The sequence below is a fragment of the Branchiostoma floridae genome, chromosome 7, assembly GCF_000003815.2.
Source record: "Branchiostoma floridae strain S238N-H82 chromosome 7, Bfl_VNyyK, whole genome shotgun sequence".
In the NCBI taxonomy this organism is placed as follows: domain Eukaryota; kingdom Metazoa; phylum Chordata; class Leptocardii; order Amphioxiformes; family Branchiostomatidae; genus Branchiostoma; species Branchiostoma floridae.
The window spans coordinates 5,341,582-5,357,749 of NC_049985.1; the positions used below are offsets into that span (position 1 = coordinate 5,341,582).

Here is a 16,168-nt window from a genome sequence, read left to right on the forward strand (position 1 = left end):
AAAGTGGAGCTCATCCCTCTCCTTCCAATGCCTTTTAGCTCCCCAACCAAAGTCAGGTACCCATTTCACAACTGGGTGGAGTGAGGAACGTTGTGTTAAGTGTCTTTCCTAAGGGCTCAACGTCTACCCGTGATCCTGTGTCCACTAGCCTAGCCATTTTACGCCACTGTGAATGCATTTCAATTGATAATATATTATTGAACGTCAACCCAAACATGAAATAAATACTGTTAGTGAAGAGAAGGACAGAACAAACAGGAACACCAACAAATTCATTCTTTTCTTTAATGATGAATGAACAATTATAATGCAAACTTGTTATTTTTTCTTTGATAATGAACCTGATAGATCAATTGTAAAACATCAGTCATGTAACACTGACTGGGAAGACGAAACCTACAGAGGTTTACATCAGGATGTTCTGAGGTGTATCTCTGACACAGACAGCAGAATGATATGACCATGCAGTCATCAAAACCTTTTCCAGTGTCATCCAGAGTCTGCTCTTAAACATCTGTGCAGAGAAAAATAGTGTAGAGTTCAACCTTTCTTAACAGTTTCATTGTGTTTTCCATAGAAGGATGTGGATTATCAAATAGTCTTATTAATATTAATCTTATTTGATGCCAGAATTGGTCATAGTTTTTGAGGTACAGACGCCCTTCCCAGCTACAGTGAAGGGCACCCCCTTGTAAGTGGCGACCTTGTCGGAGGTGACCTGCAGGTCAGGTTGTACTGTCTCCCACACCTTCTTCTTGGGTTGTAGGACTGGGTCAGGCTCCCCTGAAATTAGAAAACATTTGTTTGTAATACAATTACAACAACTTCAAGCCAAATCTAATCTTCTGCTTTAGAAGCGCCACGAGAGACCTTATATATGCTATAAAACATAATTAATGTACTTGCTTTTGAACAGTTTTAAGGTTGATATGAATTATTTAAGTTTTAATCAATAGTACAGTATCTTGCCATCGCACCTGGAATCATCTGAGTAGCCATAAACATAAGCAGGGCTTTAAAGGCAAGGTGCACATTTGTACAATTCCAGTAAATTTTTACTTTATTCTCAACATCATTGCATGATATGTTTATATATGTGAAACAGTGAGGGTTTTTTCTAATAGGTTGAACTATTCAATGATATCATGAACTACAGGTATTCAATGACATATTCATGACATTAGAAAAATAGGGATACATTACCTGGGTATCCTTCAAACGTGATGCGGTCTCCCGGCTGGCTGCCTGCTGGAGGGTCCAGGAGCTCCACCTTCTCCGGAGAGCTGGCGCACATGACCATGGCCTGGGACGTGATGCCTCGCATCTTGGCAGGCTTCAGGTTACACATGGCGATCACTATACGATCTTGCATCTGTGAAGAATGTCAAACTGTATAACATGCCTGTGTTCCTTGTAAAATAGGTCATGTTACAATACTTGTCTGATAACACATTTTCTATAAACAATAATGTATTCACAACCTACAATATTTACAACAGTACCATCCTTAGACATTTAAATCATCTTCATGTCTTTAATTACATATCATTCATTGGATATAGTTTGTTCTTTTTTCAATATGAACATAATCAAATGTCACTGAAGCAAGATGGCAGCTGTTGAATTGAGAGCAAAGTAAAAGAGCCCTCTGTAGACTGAAAAGTGAAGTGCATCTGTTCTGTTACTTGCGATTTCCTACTTCTCGGAAACCCAAATGAAATGAAGACAGCAGAAAAACATATACTGATGTGATGCATATCTCCCATTCTACACTGGCTTTACAAAGGATTCACAAGCATTCTCTATAGGTCATCATACACAGCTTTAAGACAATTTCTATGTGTTCGAAGAACATGCAAACATTGCCAAATGTATGCACTGTAGTGTACCATTGCCTAAGTGTCTGTATCATTACCTGTATGTTTGTTTTAATACCTAAATATGCAAATCAGCGTGCTACAGTGCTGCAATGTATTTTGAGATTGATGGAACAGCAATCAATAAACAATTATTATTATTAGGAGGACCCATTGTTGTTCTATAAACAGGCCATGTACAGCTTGTGAGCAATGAAGTATACAACTTTGTATGGCCCAATCCTCACCTCCTCCATGGGGACATGCTTGACCAGCCCACTGACCACAGTCCTGGGTGCCGCCTCCCCCACATCGATCTCCTCCACATACAGGGTGTCTGCATCAGGGTGCTTCTTCACAGACAGGATCCGGCCGATCCTCATGTCCAGCCGGGACACGTCAACAGGCTTGTCTTCCTGAGGGGGTCCTCCCTTCTTCTTCTCACCTGGTGATACAGAATACACGTACAGTCTTCAGGAGGATGCAAGTAGAGAAATGAAATTGCAACTGTGATGTTGAGAAATTCTATGGTAAATTTTATCATCATCATAATCCTCGCCACATAGTGGTAAATTCTAAATAAGCTGTACCATCATTAATATCTATATTGTATCAATTCACACTAGTTATTTTATAAATCCAAGCTGAAGGACTCACATCCAATTCCCTATCCACTCACACACAGACAAGAAATAAAAAATTAAATCATATTCAAATACACATTCCATGTATTTACCAGTATGTATGAGTAACTACTAATATATGATTGTATGTACAATTACATGTACCTTAATTACAATACAAAAGTTTATTACTTTGTAACATATTCAACAGACAAGATCGAGCTGCATAGAATGTTTACCCACCACCTTTCTTTTCCTTCTTTTCCCCTTTCCCTGCAGCCTTGTCAGTCTTCCCTCCTTTCTGCGCCTGCTTCTGTTCAGGTTTGGCCTCTGCAGGTTTCGGTGCTGGTTCAGCTGCCGGTGCAGCAGGTGTCCCGGTGGCAGCTGTCCTTACAGGTAGGTACACCTGTTGCACTGTGTATTGGGCAGCACAATTTCATCAAAACAAAATATCTTTGTATAAACAAAACCATAAATTTGAAATTCGTAAAGGGTATGTGTACATATTCTACATGCAGAACAAGTTGCCCTGAATTATTTTTGTGCTGGTATGAACAAGCTGTGAAATCTCAAGTCAACAGTTCTTGGACAGCATTTAGTAATAACAGAGGTAGGCTGGCCATGGATGAACTAGTATTACTATTAGAGATCTTACCTCCATTTTGGATCTCAGCCAGAGTGAGCTTGGCCTTGAGTTCATCGACCTGCTGACGCAGCTGGTCATTCTCCTTCTTCAATCGCTGCTCCTCTGCAGTGACTGTTACAAAATTGACAAGGATGCTACCTGATCAAAATTTATTTGGTGTCACAGTCACAATCACAAAACAGTTGTATGACACATATCATTACAATCCATTACATACATCCCTGTTTTCTCTTTTCCAAACTGTAAATCTTGAAAAATTTGCTGTGTTTTTATTTTTTATGTTTTGGTGGTGACCTCATAGTCATACTGAGAAACCATGACACTGTGGATATGTGTTCTGTGTTATAATACTGTACTTCAGATAATCTTGAATTCTGTCTACTACAAAATTAGAAAACTGGGAAACCCCCTTTCTCCTCCTAATGCTTAATCAAATCCCTACTAAAATAAGTTGAACTTTTCTTGTACATAGTACATCTTCCGCTGCACTGTCACCTATATCTAGACTGGGTACCATCCGGGCTACTTTTGTTTTATGCTCACAACCCTTGAGGGTGTTGCACAAGGGGAGCTAGAACCTAGAGTACATGTAATAAGGATGGTACCCAGGCTATCACATTTGAGTCACCTAGTGGTTTCTAGTATATGTTACAGCAGAAGAACTTTACCAGCATGCTGCTTCAGCATCTGTATCTGTGTCTTCAGGATGTTGATGGCTTCATCAGCCTGCCTGGCCCTCTGCTCCAGACGCTGGACCACCTCGGGAGACGCCATCCTCAGTACAGACCTCACTAACAGTCTACAGCTGCAGTGTTTAAACATCAAATTTTAGTTTTAGTACATCAATGTCAAAGAAATACCTAGCCTGGTATCCAGGCATATTATAGCTCCTGGTCTCTTCTGTCCTCTCTGTATATATTGAGGACAGAAGAGACTCAGGAGCTATAATACGACTGAGTCTCTTCTGTCCTCAATATTTTCGGCGAAGACAGAAGAGACTCAGGAGCTATAATATGCCTGGATACCAGGCCAAGAAATACCTATGTACATGTAGAGTGGAGTAAAATACTAGTACATGTAGTAGAGTAGAGTGGTTTCAGCCACTTTTGGCTGCTCTTCCATTCAACTTAATAATAATCGTAATACATGTTCCTTGTAAAAGAACTGAGGTATTAAGATGTTGAATTTCAAAATGTTGAATTTCATACATGTTCTTATGTATTGCATAACCCCTTAATTACTAAGTACATTTTATAATTCCTTATCAACATGGGAAGTTTGTGATAAAGTAACCCAGTACAATTAACGAGATAAAACCCTGAAGTCCTTATTTGTCAATCAGACCTGAAAATATCACAACTTTCATTCAAATTATATACATGTGAAGGTTTGACAGAAACACGTGTACTGTTGCCAAATCTTCCGCACTCTTCGACGAAACACACAAATAAATGCAATCGTTCAGACACTATCATCACTTCTGCTTCTTCTTTACGCAGTTATATTACCCCTGGGATTAAAAAAAAGACGAATTTCTGATGAAAAGAATCGGTGAAAGGAGAGAGAACAAAATCAGCTTACCTTCCAGTCAGGGGGAAGTTCATGAGGCGAAAGGTCATGCGCTAAGCAGGAAGCAACCATCCATCTCATCAGGGGTGTCTCAGTCAGTAAAAAGTTTGGTATTTCTTTATCAAATGGCTATTGAAGCAAATATAAGACAATATGTTGCTAAATAAAGCTTTATTTATGGTTTTATAATTTTGTTTGATGATTCAAAGGTCATAACAATACTTATGTATAAAATATTCCATCCCCATTTCTTAGTGGTATATTTCAAAGGGTCAAGATGGCGGTTTTCTGAAATTTTGTAGCCGGTCAGGTCAGTTTTGGGGCGTTTAATTGGCATTTTGACAGAGACAACGTTCAATGACAACGTTGTTGAAGCACGCGAAACTTTAAGATTGTTTAGTGTAGACTTAACTAACGCTTTCCTTGTCCCAGCGTGTATTTTGTGACGTTTTAAAATGACTGGGGAGGGGGGCGTTGTCTTCCCGGAAGTATTCATTGTGAAACGAAATTTCTGCCCCACTGTCAATGGCCAGAGGACATGGGCTATGTGCTGCAATACCATGTGCTAGGCAAACTCACTGTAGATAGCAGCTCACTACCAATACTGTCTCAACAAGGCTATAGGGTCAACTTTTCACTGTACCCCGTTACTTGATGCAATTTTGTAATACGTCATCCTTCTTGAGTTCAATGTTCTGCGTTGCTTGATGTATTTTGGTAAATACATTGTTTGAAATAATCATGAACCTCTCTGCTTTTCCTCAGTGAAGTAAACACTGTCTGAGAAGGTCCCACATCATGCTTCCTCTTGGGAAAGGACAGCTGGGGGTGTCGACTTTCTTTGCCTCTGCCCACCCCCATGACAAGTGTGGCAGTAACGGTTTGCCCCTCACTCCTAACTCCATCAAGATCCTTGGCAGGGCACAGAAGCTGAAGACCATCACCCATCCTCGTCTCTGTCAGTACATCGATTTTGCCAGAGGGAAGAATGGTACGTTCATTTCTATATAGTTATGCATCCTCTTAATTGCCTTATACTTACTTTACCTACCTGTCTTGTCCCTTGACATCCAGGTTGGGGGGACAAGGTAGACATGATAGTGAGCTCTTACCAGGCCCATCTTTCTCCCATCTTTTGAGCAGGTTTATACACACCAGGATTATGCCTCTTATGCCAGGCTCGTCATTTGAATATTTCAAGCAGCGGGTCTGTGTCCTTTGATAAAATAGACATTTTATCATGACAACAAATCAGTCAAATCTACTAAGACATTGGTCTCTTCTTTAGGAGTTAATTGTCTTAGATAATTGCCATTAGTGGGATGGATTATGAAGATAACCTTGATCTTGTATGACAGATTTGTATTTCTGATTTTAGAACGACTAATCGTTGTGGTGGAACACTATGAAGATAATGTCAGACTGGCCGCTAAAGAAGGAAGACTCTCCAGGTAAATATGTGATACAAAATTTAGCATCAGATGTATCATGACTGTATGATTATTGCTCCTTTTGAAATTTTGTTACATATTGTATGACTACAGAAAAGCTTAATGATTGTTTGAATCGTTAAAGACAAGCGTTGCTAATGCAATGTTTGATATCATGTTAAACTTTGTCTTCATATCAGCCCCAACAAAATCAAAAAGCTGGCTTTTGAAGTGCTTCTGGGTCTGGAGTACATGAACAAGCATGGACTGGTTCACAGGGCACTGTCCTCTCACAATGTTCTCCTCTGTCCAGAGGTAAGATTATCATTAGTAAAGTTATATCCTTCAACAACACCTGTACACATATATATTTCAAAAGACTGCTTAAATGATAGTTTAACACCTAGTTTAACACACTTCTACTTCTATTCTAATAAAAATGTTCATTTAAACACCTGCAGTACAGCATGGTACAAATCTACTTATTACATGTTGCAACTCTTGTCAAATTAAGTACATAGTACTTTGATCTGAAATGTATTTGGCAAGTTTCTTTCGAAGCCAAATACATGGTTTCCATGCTTCCAGCATGTGCTGTCTAGTTGTACTTGTTTAATGACACTTTGCAACCCTTGAAGCACTGAGCTTACAGAATGGCTTGTGTTTTTTTGTGCAAAGGGGAAAGCCAAACTGTCCAAGTTTGGACTGTACCACATGACAGGAGGAGGGGCAGATGTGGCATTTCCTATTGGGTAAGTCCTTGGTGCTGATAAGTCTTCCACTGATGTTTTAACAAAGCATTTTCAGAAAAAAACTTTCATTTTAGGTACTTAATTCATTAGATGTGATCACATGGCTAGAATATATGTATCCTCATATTTTTTACAGTTATTGTTGCGGTTATCTATATGTTCATTGCCATACCTACAGCAGCCAACTGTTTTTATTGAGGTTGCAAGAAAAACTACTAGTTTTTTTCCCTACCTGACTGCATTGAATGAAAGCTTTTATTCTACATGTAGGTGTTAGATACATGATCCATATGTATTTTCACCCTAGCCACCCACAGTACCTGGCTCCTGAGGTGTTGTGTCCAGGCCCTCCTGTGGATACTGATGTCTATGATGACACAGAAATGGATATGCCTTTATCTGGTCCTAAGGTGGACGTGTGGGCCTTGGGGATGATCCTGTTGGAGCTCTGCATTGTATGTAGCCCTGTTTTGATGTTGATGTGTTTTAATTTGTGTTTAAAGGTGTGCTGTTCTTGCTTGTTATTGGTTCAGCAGAAATGTCAGTTGACTGACTTGCTAATTGAATTAAGTGAAATAGTGAACATATAGATGGTAGACTGTGAACATTGCATTTTCCTTAACCTAGGCAAAGTGAATGAGCTTCAAGACTTTTTTTCTACCGACAGGGGGAGCAACTGTGGGCTCACTGTACTCTTGCTGATGTCTTTAAAAAGATGCTAGCTTACACAAAGTCAGGTAAGATTATCATTATGCATCATGTAAATGTGTATATGGTCTATGGCAAATGTACATCAAACTAGGACTGTATTCCTTCCTCAAATTGGGTTTAAATCTGTGTCAACTTTCGTTTCATTTCATTCCTTCAGACACAGCATCTCACCCCTTTGACAGCATCATACAAGATCATCATGCAGAGGACAAAATCAAGGTACGAACTTGGAGTCTGTTGAACTTCATAACACCACTGTAACTACATTATTTTAGACGTTCTATGTGCCCCTTATGCTGGGAATTCCATTAATTTGCTATACACTTTAAGTGTAATAGGACAGTGTTTGTTTTTTTATCATTCCATAATAACAATAATTTGTTTTCTATAGAATCTACCTGAGGATCTGAGAGCAATTCTGCAGCTCTGTTTGACTGTTTCGCCTTCCAAAAGGTATGATGTTAAGTTGAAGTCATTCTTTGAATTTCAACAATACAATTTCGTTTGCCTAAAAAAAATCTCATAATGCCTTGTACTCATAATTTGGATTGTATTATGTTCAGCGATCAGGTCTTCAGAGGGGACATTAAGTTCATGTATTCAGCAGTATTAAGTATTTGTAAAGGGAATTCTTGGGTGTCAAACCTCTGCTTATTAAAGAACCCAATACTCAAGAAGGTGACCGGTGTGTTTGGGATATTACAGGCTTCTGCCTTCCCTCACGTCACCGAATAAACAATAACAAAACTGTATCTTACAAACCCAGAATCAGCAACCTACTCCAGCATGAAGCGTTTGCAGAATGGTCCAATGCCGTATTATGTACTGGGATTGTTTAAATGTAGAAAGAGACAAATACACCAGTCTACATCAAAATCACTAAATCTGGTGTGTTTTACTGTATTTTTCAGACCCAGTCCCAGCACCCTACTGCAGCATGAGGCTTTTGCAGAGTTATCCAAGGCAGAACCACCATACAAGAACAACATCAAACTCTTCTCTGTAGAACTCAGATGTAAAGACCTGGAGCTGCCTGAGTTTGATGGAAGGATAGAAATTGGTAAATCTATGTACTACTAGTAATCTTCAAGAAACACATAAGATATCTTCAAGAAACAGAAAGTGTCAAGTTAGCTTTGAAGCTTAGATGACCATTTAGCTAATAGTCTGAGAGAGGATTTTTTAAAGATTATTGTAAAATTACAAGGAAAGACAAGTGGCTAGGACATCGGACAGTTATATGTAAAGGAAAAAGTGTGAAATTATATCATATTCAAATCCTTTATGGGTGATACATGAAATTAAGTGCAAAATTCTACATGAGATTTTAAATGAGCCTATCTTTTGCTGTATGTTACTACTAGTAGATGATTGTGAAAAAATTACAGCAAACCTAAATATTAGAACATTCACCTTCATCCATTGCTCTTCAGATGATGACCTGCTTGCCGGTCGCAGGTTTGACGAGGTGTACTACCTCTGGACTCTGGCAGGGGGCGATCTTGAAGGGGAACTCAAAAGAAAGGGCATCATCAAGCCCAAACCTGCTGTCTTTATGCTGCCCACGTAAGAGGCCTTTTGTATCACTTATCACTACTGTTAATATTTGTTTAATACAGATTGTGAAGCATTATTTGGCCCAAACATGTGTAACATAAAATAAAAATCCTATTGGAAACATGCAATGGAGGTTTGACATCCACAATAAAAAAAGTTACTCAAGCAGCTTGTTAGAATTTTGTAAATGTGCAGATGATTTAGATAGCATCTGTCATCACTCAGTCACTGAGGAAAGTTAGACTTACATGTAGTCACTGACAAGAGATAGTAGATGCTGTTTGAAACATCTGAACATTAACACAATTCTATCCAGTTGCTTCAGTAACCTCTGTACTGTGCCAGAAAAAAGTCAAATACATTGAGAACTAAAACAGCCATTCTTCCCTGTAGTGTTGTAGCAGGAGAGGAGGGAGAAACCTTTGGCCATGAAAAGGAGAGGAAACACCTGTTGGATGACACAACCATCCTGCTGTCATTAGAGGAACTCAGACAGGTGCAAATTTCATTGATATCTTATGAAAAGGAAACTTTCATGCTGTTTTTCATGCTGTTTTTCAGCTTTGTTAACATATTTTTTTCATCATATATGGAGATAGACTTCAGTTTCACATTATGACAAAATGACATACATTTGATCAAGAAACTTGTTCTATGACTAAGGTGCTGGGAGATGTAAGCTGATACATAATTTTTCTACTCCATTTCAGAGGCTGGAAAACATTGATGACACTGCTTTCTTTCCACTGCTCGAGGACGAGTAAGTATTGTACAATGCAAATCTCGAAATGTTTTGCCTAGCCATCTCACTGCAAAATATTATGTGTTTTCTATTACTACCGTGATACAGCTTCAACCATGAAATTAAAGTTTGTATAGAATGTAAGTAATGCTATGTTTGTAACCACTGGTTTGTAACTAAGAATAATGTTCTTGTGATGTGCACTGGTGTGCATTGTTATGACCATTTTTGCTTCTGTGTCTTGTTTCCAGAAGAACTACCTCCCCCATATCCCCCAGTGGGAATGACCTGTCAGAGACACAGAGTCTGCCACTTGTGATCAGGGAGAGGGATATCGAGTACCAGGTAACCACAATGGCACCATTGAGAATGCATATCAGGGAAAATTTAACCCAGTAGAAAAGATATCTACCTAGGAACATGTTTTTCTCGTATCTGTTTGCTTTGTTACAACCAAATCAGGTGGGCTCATAACCCAGTATGATATCATATAATTGAATTGATGAATTTTTGTCAACATTTATGATTCTAGCAATTTGAACTATGAATATTTTTTTCTGTCTCTAGTTCCACAGAGTTGTGCTGTATGAGCGCTTACTGAAGGTAAGGCATTAATGACCATCTTTATCCATTGTGACCATTCTGACCCAGTAAAAAGTCAAGTTTCTCATGTGTTAAAAGCACAAAGACAAGCACCAAGACTTAAATCATTGTGTTCACTGTCAGATTTATCAGTTGCACTTATGTCTTGTTACAGACGTAAGTAGCTGTAAATATTGTTTACGTTGTTGTACCAATATGGCAATGCAGCAAAATGAATGTCTGGTTGAGACAGTTTCCCATGGCAAGTCTCAATTACAATTTCAGGCTTACCCATACAAAAGAGAACACATATGGAAGGAGGCCAGAGTGGACATTCCCCCTCTGAACAGAGCTCACATATGGGCAGCACTGCTGGGAGTGGAGGTGACACAATGACCGTTTCTGTTGCATCACTACTTTGATATGATAACCTTAGACCTAAATCCATTGTTTCAATTTGCGCAATACTACATAATATTATTATATATCTTATGTTGTACTTTTTCCTTGTTAGAATTGTTTCTTTCATAAGCAGGATTTGTTTGTTTGTATTCTGACATGTATTGATTATGTATCTCTACAGGGAGATGTACAGGGTTGCTATGATGCCATTGATAAGGAAACACCACAGCTTATTGATAGACAGGTATGTATTATTCTTGGCAGACTGTACTTCAAGCTTTGCACCTAATATTTTCCCTGCCTGCTTGCCTTTACCTAGTTATCTTTTCCAGATTTGTTCATGACAAAATAGAGTATAGAACTGTCAAATAATAATGATATAATTATGACTATCAATCTAAGTTTATTGAGAATCTAGCATCAATAATACTCAGTTGGTATCAGTAATTTGCTATTTTAATTACTTTTTTTGGGGAGAGAATCATAGAAATATATGTACCATTTATGCCTTACAGATAGAAGTGGACATTCCCCGGTGCCATCAGTACGATGAGTTGCTGTCGTCCCCTGCTGCTCACGCCAAGTTCAAGAGGATCCTGAAGGCCTGGGTCTTCTCCAACCCTCATCTTGTGTACTGGCAAGGTATGCTGGTTGTACATGTATACATTTCAAGTACCGTAGCGTTTGGCTAGTGTGCCATCACCTTGTATTTGGGCTGTTTGTAGTTGTTAGTAAAAAGAGATGAGGATATGGATCTTGTACAGAATGTTATTGCTTGTCCAATTACCATGCCAGTGGAAAAGGCTTTTTAGACATTTGGAAGGAAGCCAAAAAGAGTAGAAACATTTTCTCAGTAGATTAAGGTTGCATTTAGTGTGCATTGCATCTGCCATTTGAGAAAAAAAGGTACAAGATAACACATCAGCTCTTCAATTACTAATCATAAGGCTCTTGGACAGCATTTTTAGCACCATGGAAGCTACCACCTTTTGTGGGGGTGGGCAGAAGTGTAGGATAGCATTTCAGTACCACGGAACCTACCATGTACTGAGTAGAGGTGGGCATTAGTGTAGGATAGCATTTCAGCACCATGGAAACTACCTTGTACTTGAGTAGAAAATTACAGTAGTGTGGGATAGCATTTCAGCACCATAAAAACTATCAGGTACTTGAGTAGAGGTTGATAGTAGCACGGGATAGCATTTCAGCACCATAAAAACTATCAGGTACTTGAGTAGAGGTTGTCAGTAGCGTTGGATAGCATTTCAGTACCATGGAACCTACCATGTACTGAGTAGAGGTGGGCATTAGTGTGGGATAGCATTTCAGCACCATGGAAAATACCCTGTACTTGAGTAGAAAATTACAGTAGTGTGGGATAGCATTTCAGCACTATGGAAGCCGCCTTGTACTTGAGTAGAAGTCTACAGTAGTGTGGAATAGCATTTCAGCACCATAAAAACTATCAGGTACTTGAGTAGAGGTTGATAGTAGCACGGGATAGCATTTCAGTACCTTGGAAGCTACCATGTACTTGAGTGAAGAGGTGGAAAGTAGTGCTGGATAGCATTTCAGCACCTTCAAAATTACCGTGCAATGACCAAAGTAGTCAGAAGTATTAGTATTGTTTTGTTTTTCTCTGTAGGTCTTGACTCCCTGTGTGCTCCTTTCCTCTATCTGAACTTCAATGATGAAGGTGAGAAAATGACTGCAAGAGTAGAGTATACATGAGATACTAGTAGTTACTTATTGCATGTGTTTTCATTCATGTATGATGTTTTATTTTCACAAAATCTAAATATGTCAAATTTAAAACATTAGATGAAAAGTTCCAACCCTGTATATATAGTTAAATATATATGGGTACCTTCTCTTGGTTTCTTTTTTTTACCATGTGGCCTTTACATCTCACATGTGTATACATACTAAATTTTTTAGATGTTTTAGAATCTTATAATGTGAATTTTTAGAATTTAGAATTTACCCAGTAAGTGACTAATCACTTAACATATGTTTGCTGATTGACACATGTCATGTACACCCTCCCCTGCAGCTCTGGCCTTTGCTAGCCTGTCTGCCTTCATCCCAAAGTACCTGCACCACTTCTTCCTCAAGGACAACTCTGCAGTCATACAAGGTACCACAGCTTGATGTAGACATGTATCAATACAGTTAGTACATGTCATGGCACCACATGTCTGTTTAGAGATATAGAATGAAAAGATGGCTAAAATAAGTAACTGGTTGGGCTTTACAAGCAGCTTGTGTACTTTTCTTATTTTTCCTATTTCTTATTGCCATGATAAGAAAATCTTATCAGTTTGGGAACAGTTGATGGTTATGTTCTCTTCAATCATTGCAGAGTACCTTGCAGTGTTCAGCCACCTTATAGCATTCCATGACCCAGAGCTGGCCAACCACATGGAGAGCATTGGATTTATTCCTGAGGTAACTTGGTCCTCTACCATAATTATCATCATCATTATAGATTTCTTCGAAATATGTTTGTACAAAAGTTACCTTTCCTCCTTCCTGTAAGAGTAATGTATTGCACAGTGGACTTTAAGAAGCATTCTTGTGGTTTTATTGATTATATTTTTCTGTGAAGATTTTTTAACATTAAGACATGACTTCAAATGTGTTGTTTTTTTCTGATCTATCGACAGTTGTATGCCATCCCTTGGTTCCTGACCATGTTTGCTCGTAAGTAGCTTCTAGTATTATCACATTGTCTCCTATGCTTTCAACAGTTATGTCCTTGAGATTTAGAACACTATATGGCCAAATCTATCACTACTTTGCTTTACTTAGAAACATTCCACAGCTGGTCTTTTTGTATTCAACTGTATGTGCAGTTGTTACAACTGATCGATTCTGAAGACCACCTTTCTGTTTTTATTCTGTATTACATATGTTTATTTGTTTATTACACTTCCCATATAAAAATGGTGGGGAGACAAAACAGGTGATACCACCTCTGCAAGTTGTCTCCCCGAAACAAAATACACAATACAAGTAAATAATAAGAGTCAACAATGGTATATTCAGAAATAATCGGAAACAAACAATAACTTATATACAATACACATTCAAGTAAATAATAAGAATAATCAAAAATGGTATGCACAGTGATATGAATTTATTTTCAAGATTTGTAGATTGCTGATGTTACAAGTTTTGCATGTTGCTGTTCCAATTACCAGACGTGTTCCCCCTGCACAAGATCTTCCATCTATGGGACACCCTCCTACTGGGGAACTCCTCCCTACCCTTGTGTATAGGGGTGGCCATCCTACGGCAACTCAGGGATGCTCTGCTCTCCTATGGCTTCAACGAGTGCATTCTACTCTTTTCTGACATGCCAGGTAAGTCAAGTATGTTTTGCAAAGGTGCCATACTGCAAATTTATTTATTTTCATGGGCACAGTAGTATATTTTCCTGTGTTTTACATTTGCAGTTGGTGCCATTCTGTACGGTGAAAACATATATTTGCAGCTTTATGAATTGGTAGTGGTACAGAAGTCACCACAAATACAGCAAAAGTGAAAACACTGTGATTATTGTATGTTTTGCTCAGCAGTTCAATGTATACAAATGATTTTCCTCACTTGAATCCTGCTCACTCACTTGTATGTAATATAATCAATGCAGCAAAATTGGATTCACATGTTTGCAATACAGAAAAGGATATGCTGCATCATGATGTAAAAGTTAATGAAGTCTTTTTCCCTATCATTTTCACAGGTACTGACATTGAAAAGTGTGTTCAAGACTCCATCAACATATTCTGCTGCACCCCTAAGAGCGCCACCTTCAGGAAACATGCCCGCCCTCCCCCCAAACCCAAGAACGGCCAGCGCAAGTTCCCTGCCTCCTACTACTCTACAGACTACCACGACCAGCCCAGAACCGAGTTGGTGAGCCTTTTGATAGGTGCAGTCGTATATTTTTCACAGATAGCCGAATTAGCATTTGTAGTAACCATTTTAGGAAATACAAACCTGTACAAGTGACCGCCTCTACAGTAAAGACCACCTGGTCAATGTGACCACTTTTTCGTGGTTTGTTTAATCAAGTTTATAGTAACCACTTGTCCACATAGACTAGATTTATCAGTCCTGAGTGGTCTTCTTGGGCAGTTTTGCCTGCATGTTCATCCCTCTATGATCTTGTACACCATGTTCCTTCACATTCACACATATATTTTACTCTAGTCAAGAGAACCTCTAACCCTGGAGGAACTGAAGTCTGAAGTGAGCCCCAGGATCTCTGCGGAGGATCTCATCGAGCTGTGTGAGCTGAAGGGCCCGTCTCCCAGCAAGTCTCCGACCAAGAAGTCCAAAACCAGCCGGCCAAAAATCCTCATCGTGGACGTCAGGGCAGGAGAAGAGTATCCTTCTTATTAGATGTAGAAGAGCTAATAATATCTCTTTGAAATGTTAGTTGTTCCAGTTAATGCAATATAATTCATTCAAGGAAACTTTCTGGAAAAGGTGACTTTTACCCAGGTGGAAGAGGTAGTATTTTCCTTACAGCTAGAACCATGGATTTGTTAAATACTGTGGTAAGTTTTACCCTAATTGACCCGTGTATTCATTGAAGTGCATGTACGATTGAGATTGTATTGATAAAGCTGGCTTCACATGCACAACATTCAGAGAACAGCCAATGTTCGCAGCCACCGAGCCCCACTTAATTTCATAGAAAAATATGTTAAACTTTCTGGCAATTGACAAATTGACAGGTCAATGTTTGCTGACAGTTTGAATCAGTGGTCAGTGCATGCAGAGTTTGTTGTGAAAAAGATTTATCCATGTACAGTTCTACATGTATTTTCCTTAAGCCTGACCTCAGCTTCTCCCGGGGCCACATCCCCAGTAGCATCAACATCCCCTTCAACACGGCCTTCTCCCCTGAAGGGGACCTGGTGCCCTGCCCTGCTGTCTCCTCCCTACAGCAGCACAAGGGCAGGGTGGTGGTGGTCGTGGGACCAAAAGGGGGCAGAAACACCTACAATGTAAGTCATACAAGTCTTCAAATTATATTTTGAGGTCTATGAATAGTTTCATCAAGTTTGTGGCAAATTACTGGATTTAGTAGTAGTAGTAAAAGTACACAACCAGGGAATTAATAGCTAGATGATGTTTTGGTGACTGTCAGCTAGTGATGTTTGGGACTGCATTCTTCACACTGCAGCAGTGACACCTAACTGCTGTGTGAAGTATGGCCAGTCAGTATTGTCCAGATCCTGAGAAAGGTGATAGTTGGTCACTGAAACATAGGATAAGGCTAGGCCC

The 16,168-nt window shown here is 39.1% G+C and overlaps 2 protein-coding genes across 2 annotated transcripts in view; one reads left to right on the forward strand and one right to left on the reverse strand.

Moving 5' to 3' along the window:
• Window positions 1-271: 271 nt before the first annotated feature.
• On the reverse strand, window positions 272-3,947 carry LOC118419560 (aminoacyl tRNA synthase complex-interacting multifunctional protein 1-like). The gene is made up of 6 exons (XM_035826000.1): window positions 3,794-3,947; window positions 3,135-3,236; window positions 2,723-2,893; window positions 2,105-2,301; window positions 1,204-1,372; window positions 272-783 (listed from the first exon to the last, which is right to left on the reverse strand). Exons 1-6 carry the CDS (start codon window positions 3,945-3,947, stop codon window positions 617-619), a joined length of 960 nt encoding a protein of 319 aa, XP_035681893.1. The 3' UTR covers window positions 272-616.
• A 998-nt stretch (window positions 3,948-4,945) lies between these two features.
• Window positions 4,946-16,168, forward strand: part of LOC118419576 (TBC domain-containing protein kinase-like protein) — a 12,366-nt gene continuing 1,143 nt past the window's right edge. The window contains exons 1-26 of the mRNA XM_035826022.1: window positions 4,946-5,004; window positions 5,460-5,685; window positions 6,073-6,145; window positions 6,325-6,439; window positions 6,803-6,876; window positions 7,184-7,331; window positions 7,544-7,613; window positions 7,745-7,806; window positions 7,979-8,040; window positions 8,499-8,647; window positions 9,021-9,153; window positions 9,538-9,640; window positions 9,855-9,904; window positions 10,138-10,231; window positions 10,454-10,489; window positions 10,754-10,852; window positions 11,052-11,114; window positions 11,386-11,512; window positions 12,516-12,566; window positions 12,924-13,007; window positions 13,233-13,318; window positions 13,537-13,573; window positions 14,074-14,235; window positions 14,616-14,788; window positions 15,086-15,261; window positions 15,726-15,888. Coding sequence (XP_035681915.1) covers window positions 5,493-5,685; window positions 6,073-6,145; window positions 6,325-6,439; window positions 6,803-6,876; window positions 7,184-7,331; window positions 7,544-7,613; window positions 7,745-7,806; window positions 7,979-8,040; window positions 8,499-8,647; window positions 9,021-9,153; window positions 9,538-9,640; window positions 9,855-9,904; window positions 10,138-10,231; window positions 10,454-10,489; window positions 10,754-10,852; window positions 11,052-11,114; window positions 11,386-11,512; window positions 12,516-12,566; window positions 12,924-13,007; window positions 13,233-13,318; window positions 13,537-13,573; window positions 14,074-14,235; window positions 14,616-14,788; window positions 15,086-15,261; window positions 15,726-15,888 — 2,583 coding nt within the window. The 5' untranslated portion in view covers window positions 4,946-5,004; window positions 5,460-5,492. The remainder of the gene's footprint in view (window positions 5,005-5,459; window positions 5,686-6,072; window positions 6,146-6,324; window positions 6,440-6,802; window positions 6,877-7,183; window positions 7,332-7,543; window positions 7,614-7,744; window positions 7,807-7,978; window positions 8,041-8,498; window positions 8,648-9,020; window positions 9,154-9,537; window positions 9,641-9,854; window positions 9,905-10,137; window positions 10,232-10,453; window positions 10,490-10,753; window positions 10,853-11,051; window positions 11,115-11,385; window positions 11,513-12,515; window positions 12,567-12,923; window positions 13,008-13,232; window positions 13,319-13,536; window positions 13,574-14,073; window positions 14,236-14,615; window positions 14,789-15,085; window positions 15,262-15,725; window positions 15,889-16,168) is intronic.

Bases quoted from the DNA above. Each gene is read 5' to 3' on its own strand.
- LOC118419560 (XM_035826000.1), bottom strand. From the start codon at position 3,947: ATGTTTAAACACTGCAGCTGTAGACTGTTAGTGAGGTCTGTACTGAGG. The intron at 3,237-3,793 runs GTAAAGTTCTTC...ATTTTGTAACAG, and splicing joins GATGCTGAAGCAGCATGCTG to TCACTGCAGAGGAGCAGCGA. The intron at 784-1,203 runs GTAATGTATCCC...TTCTAATTTCAG, and splicing joins CACGTTTGAAGGATACCCAG to GGGAGCCTGACCCAGTCCTA.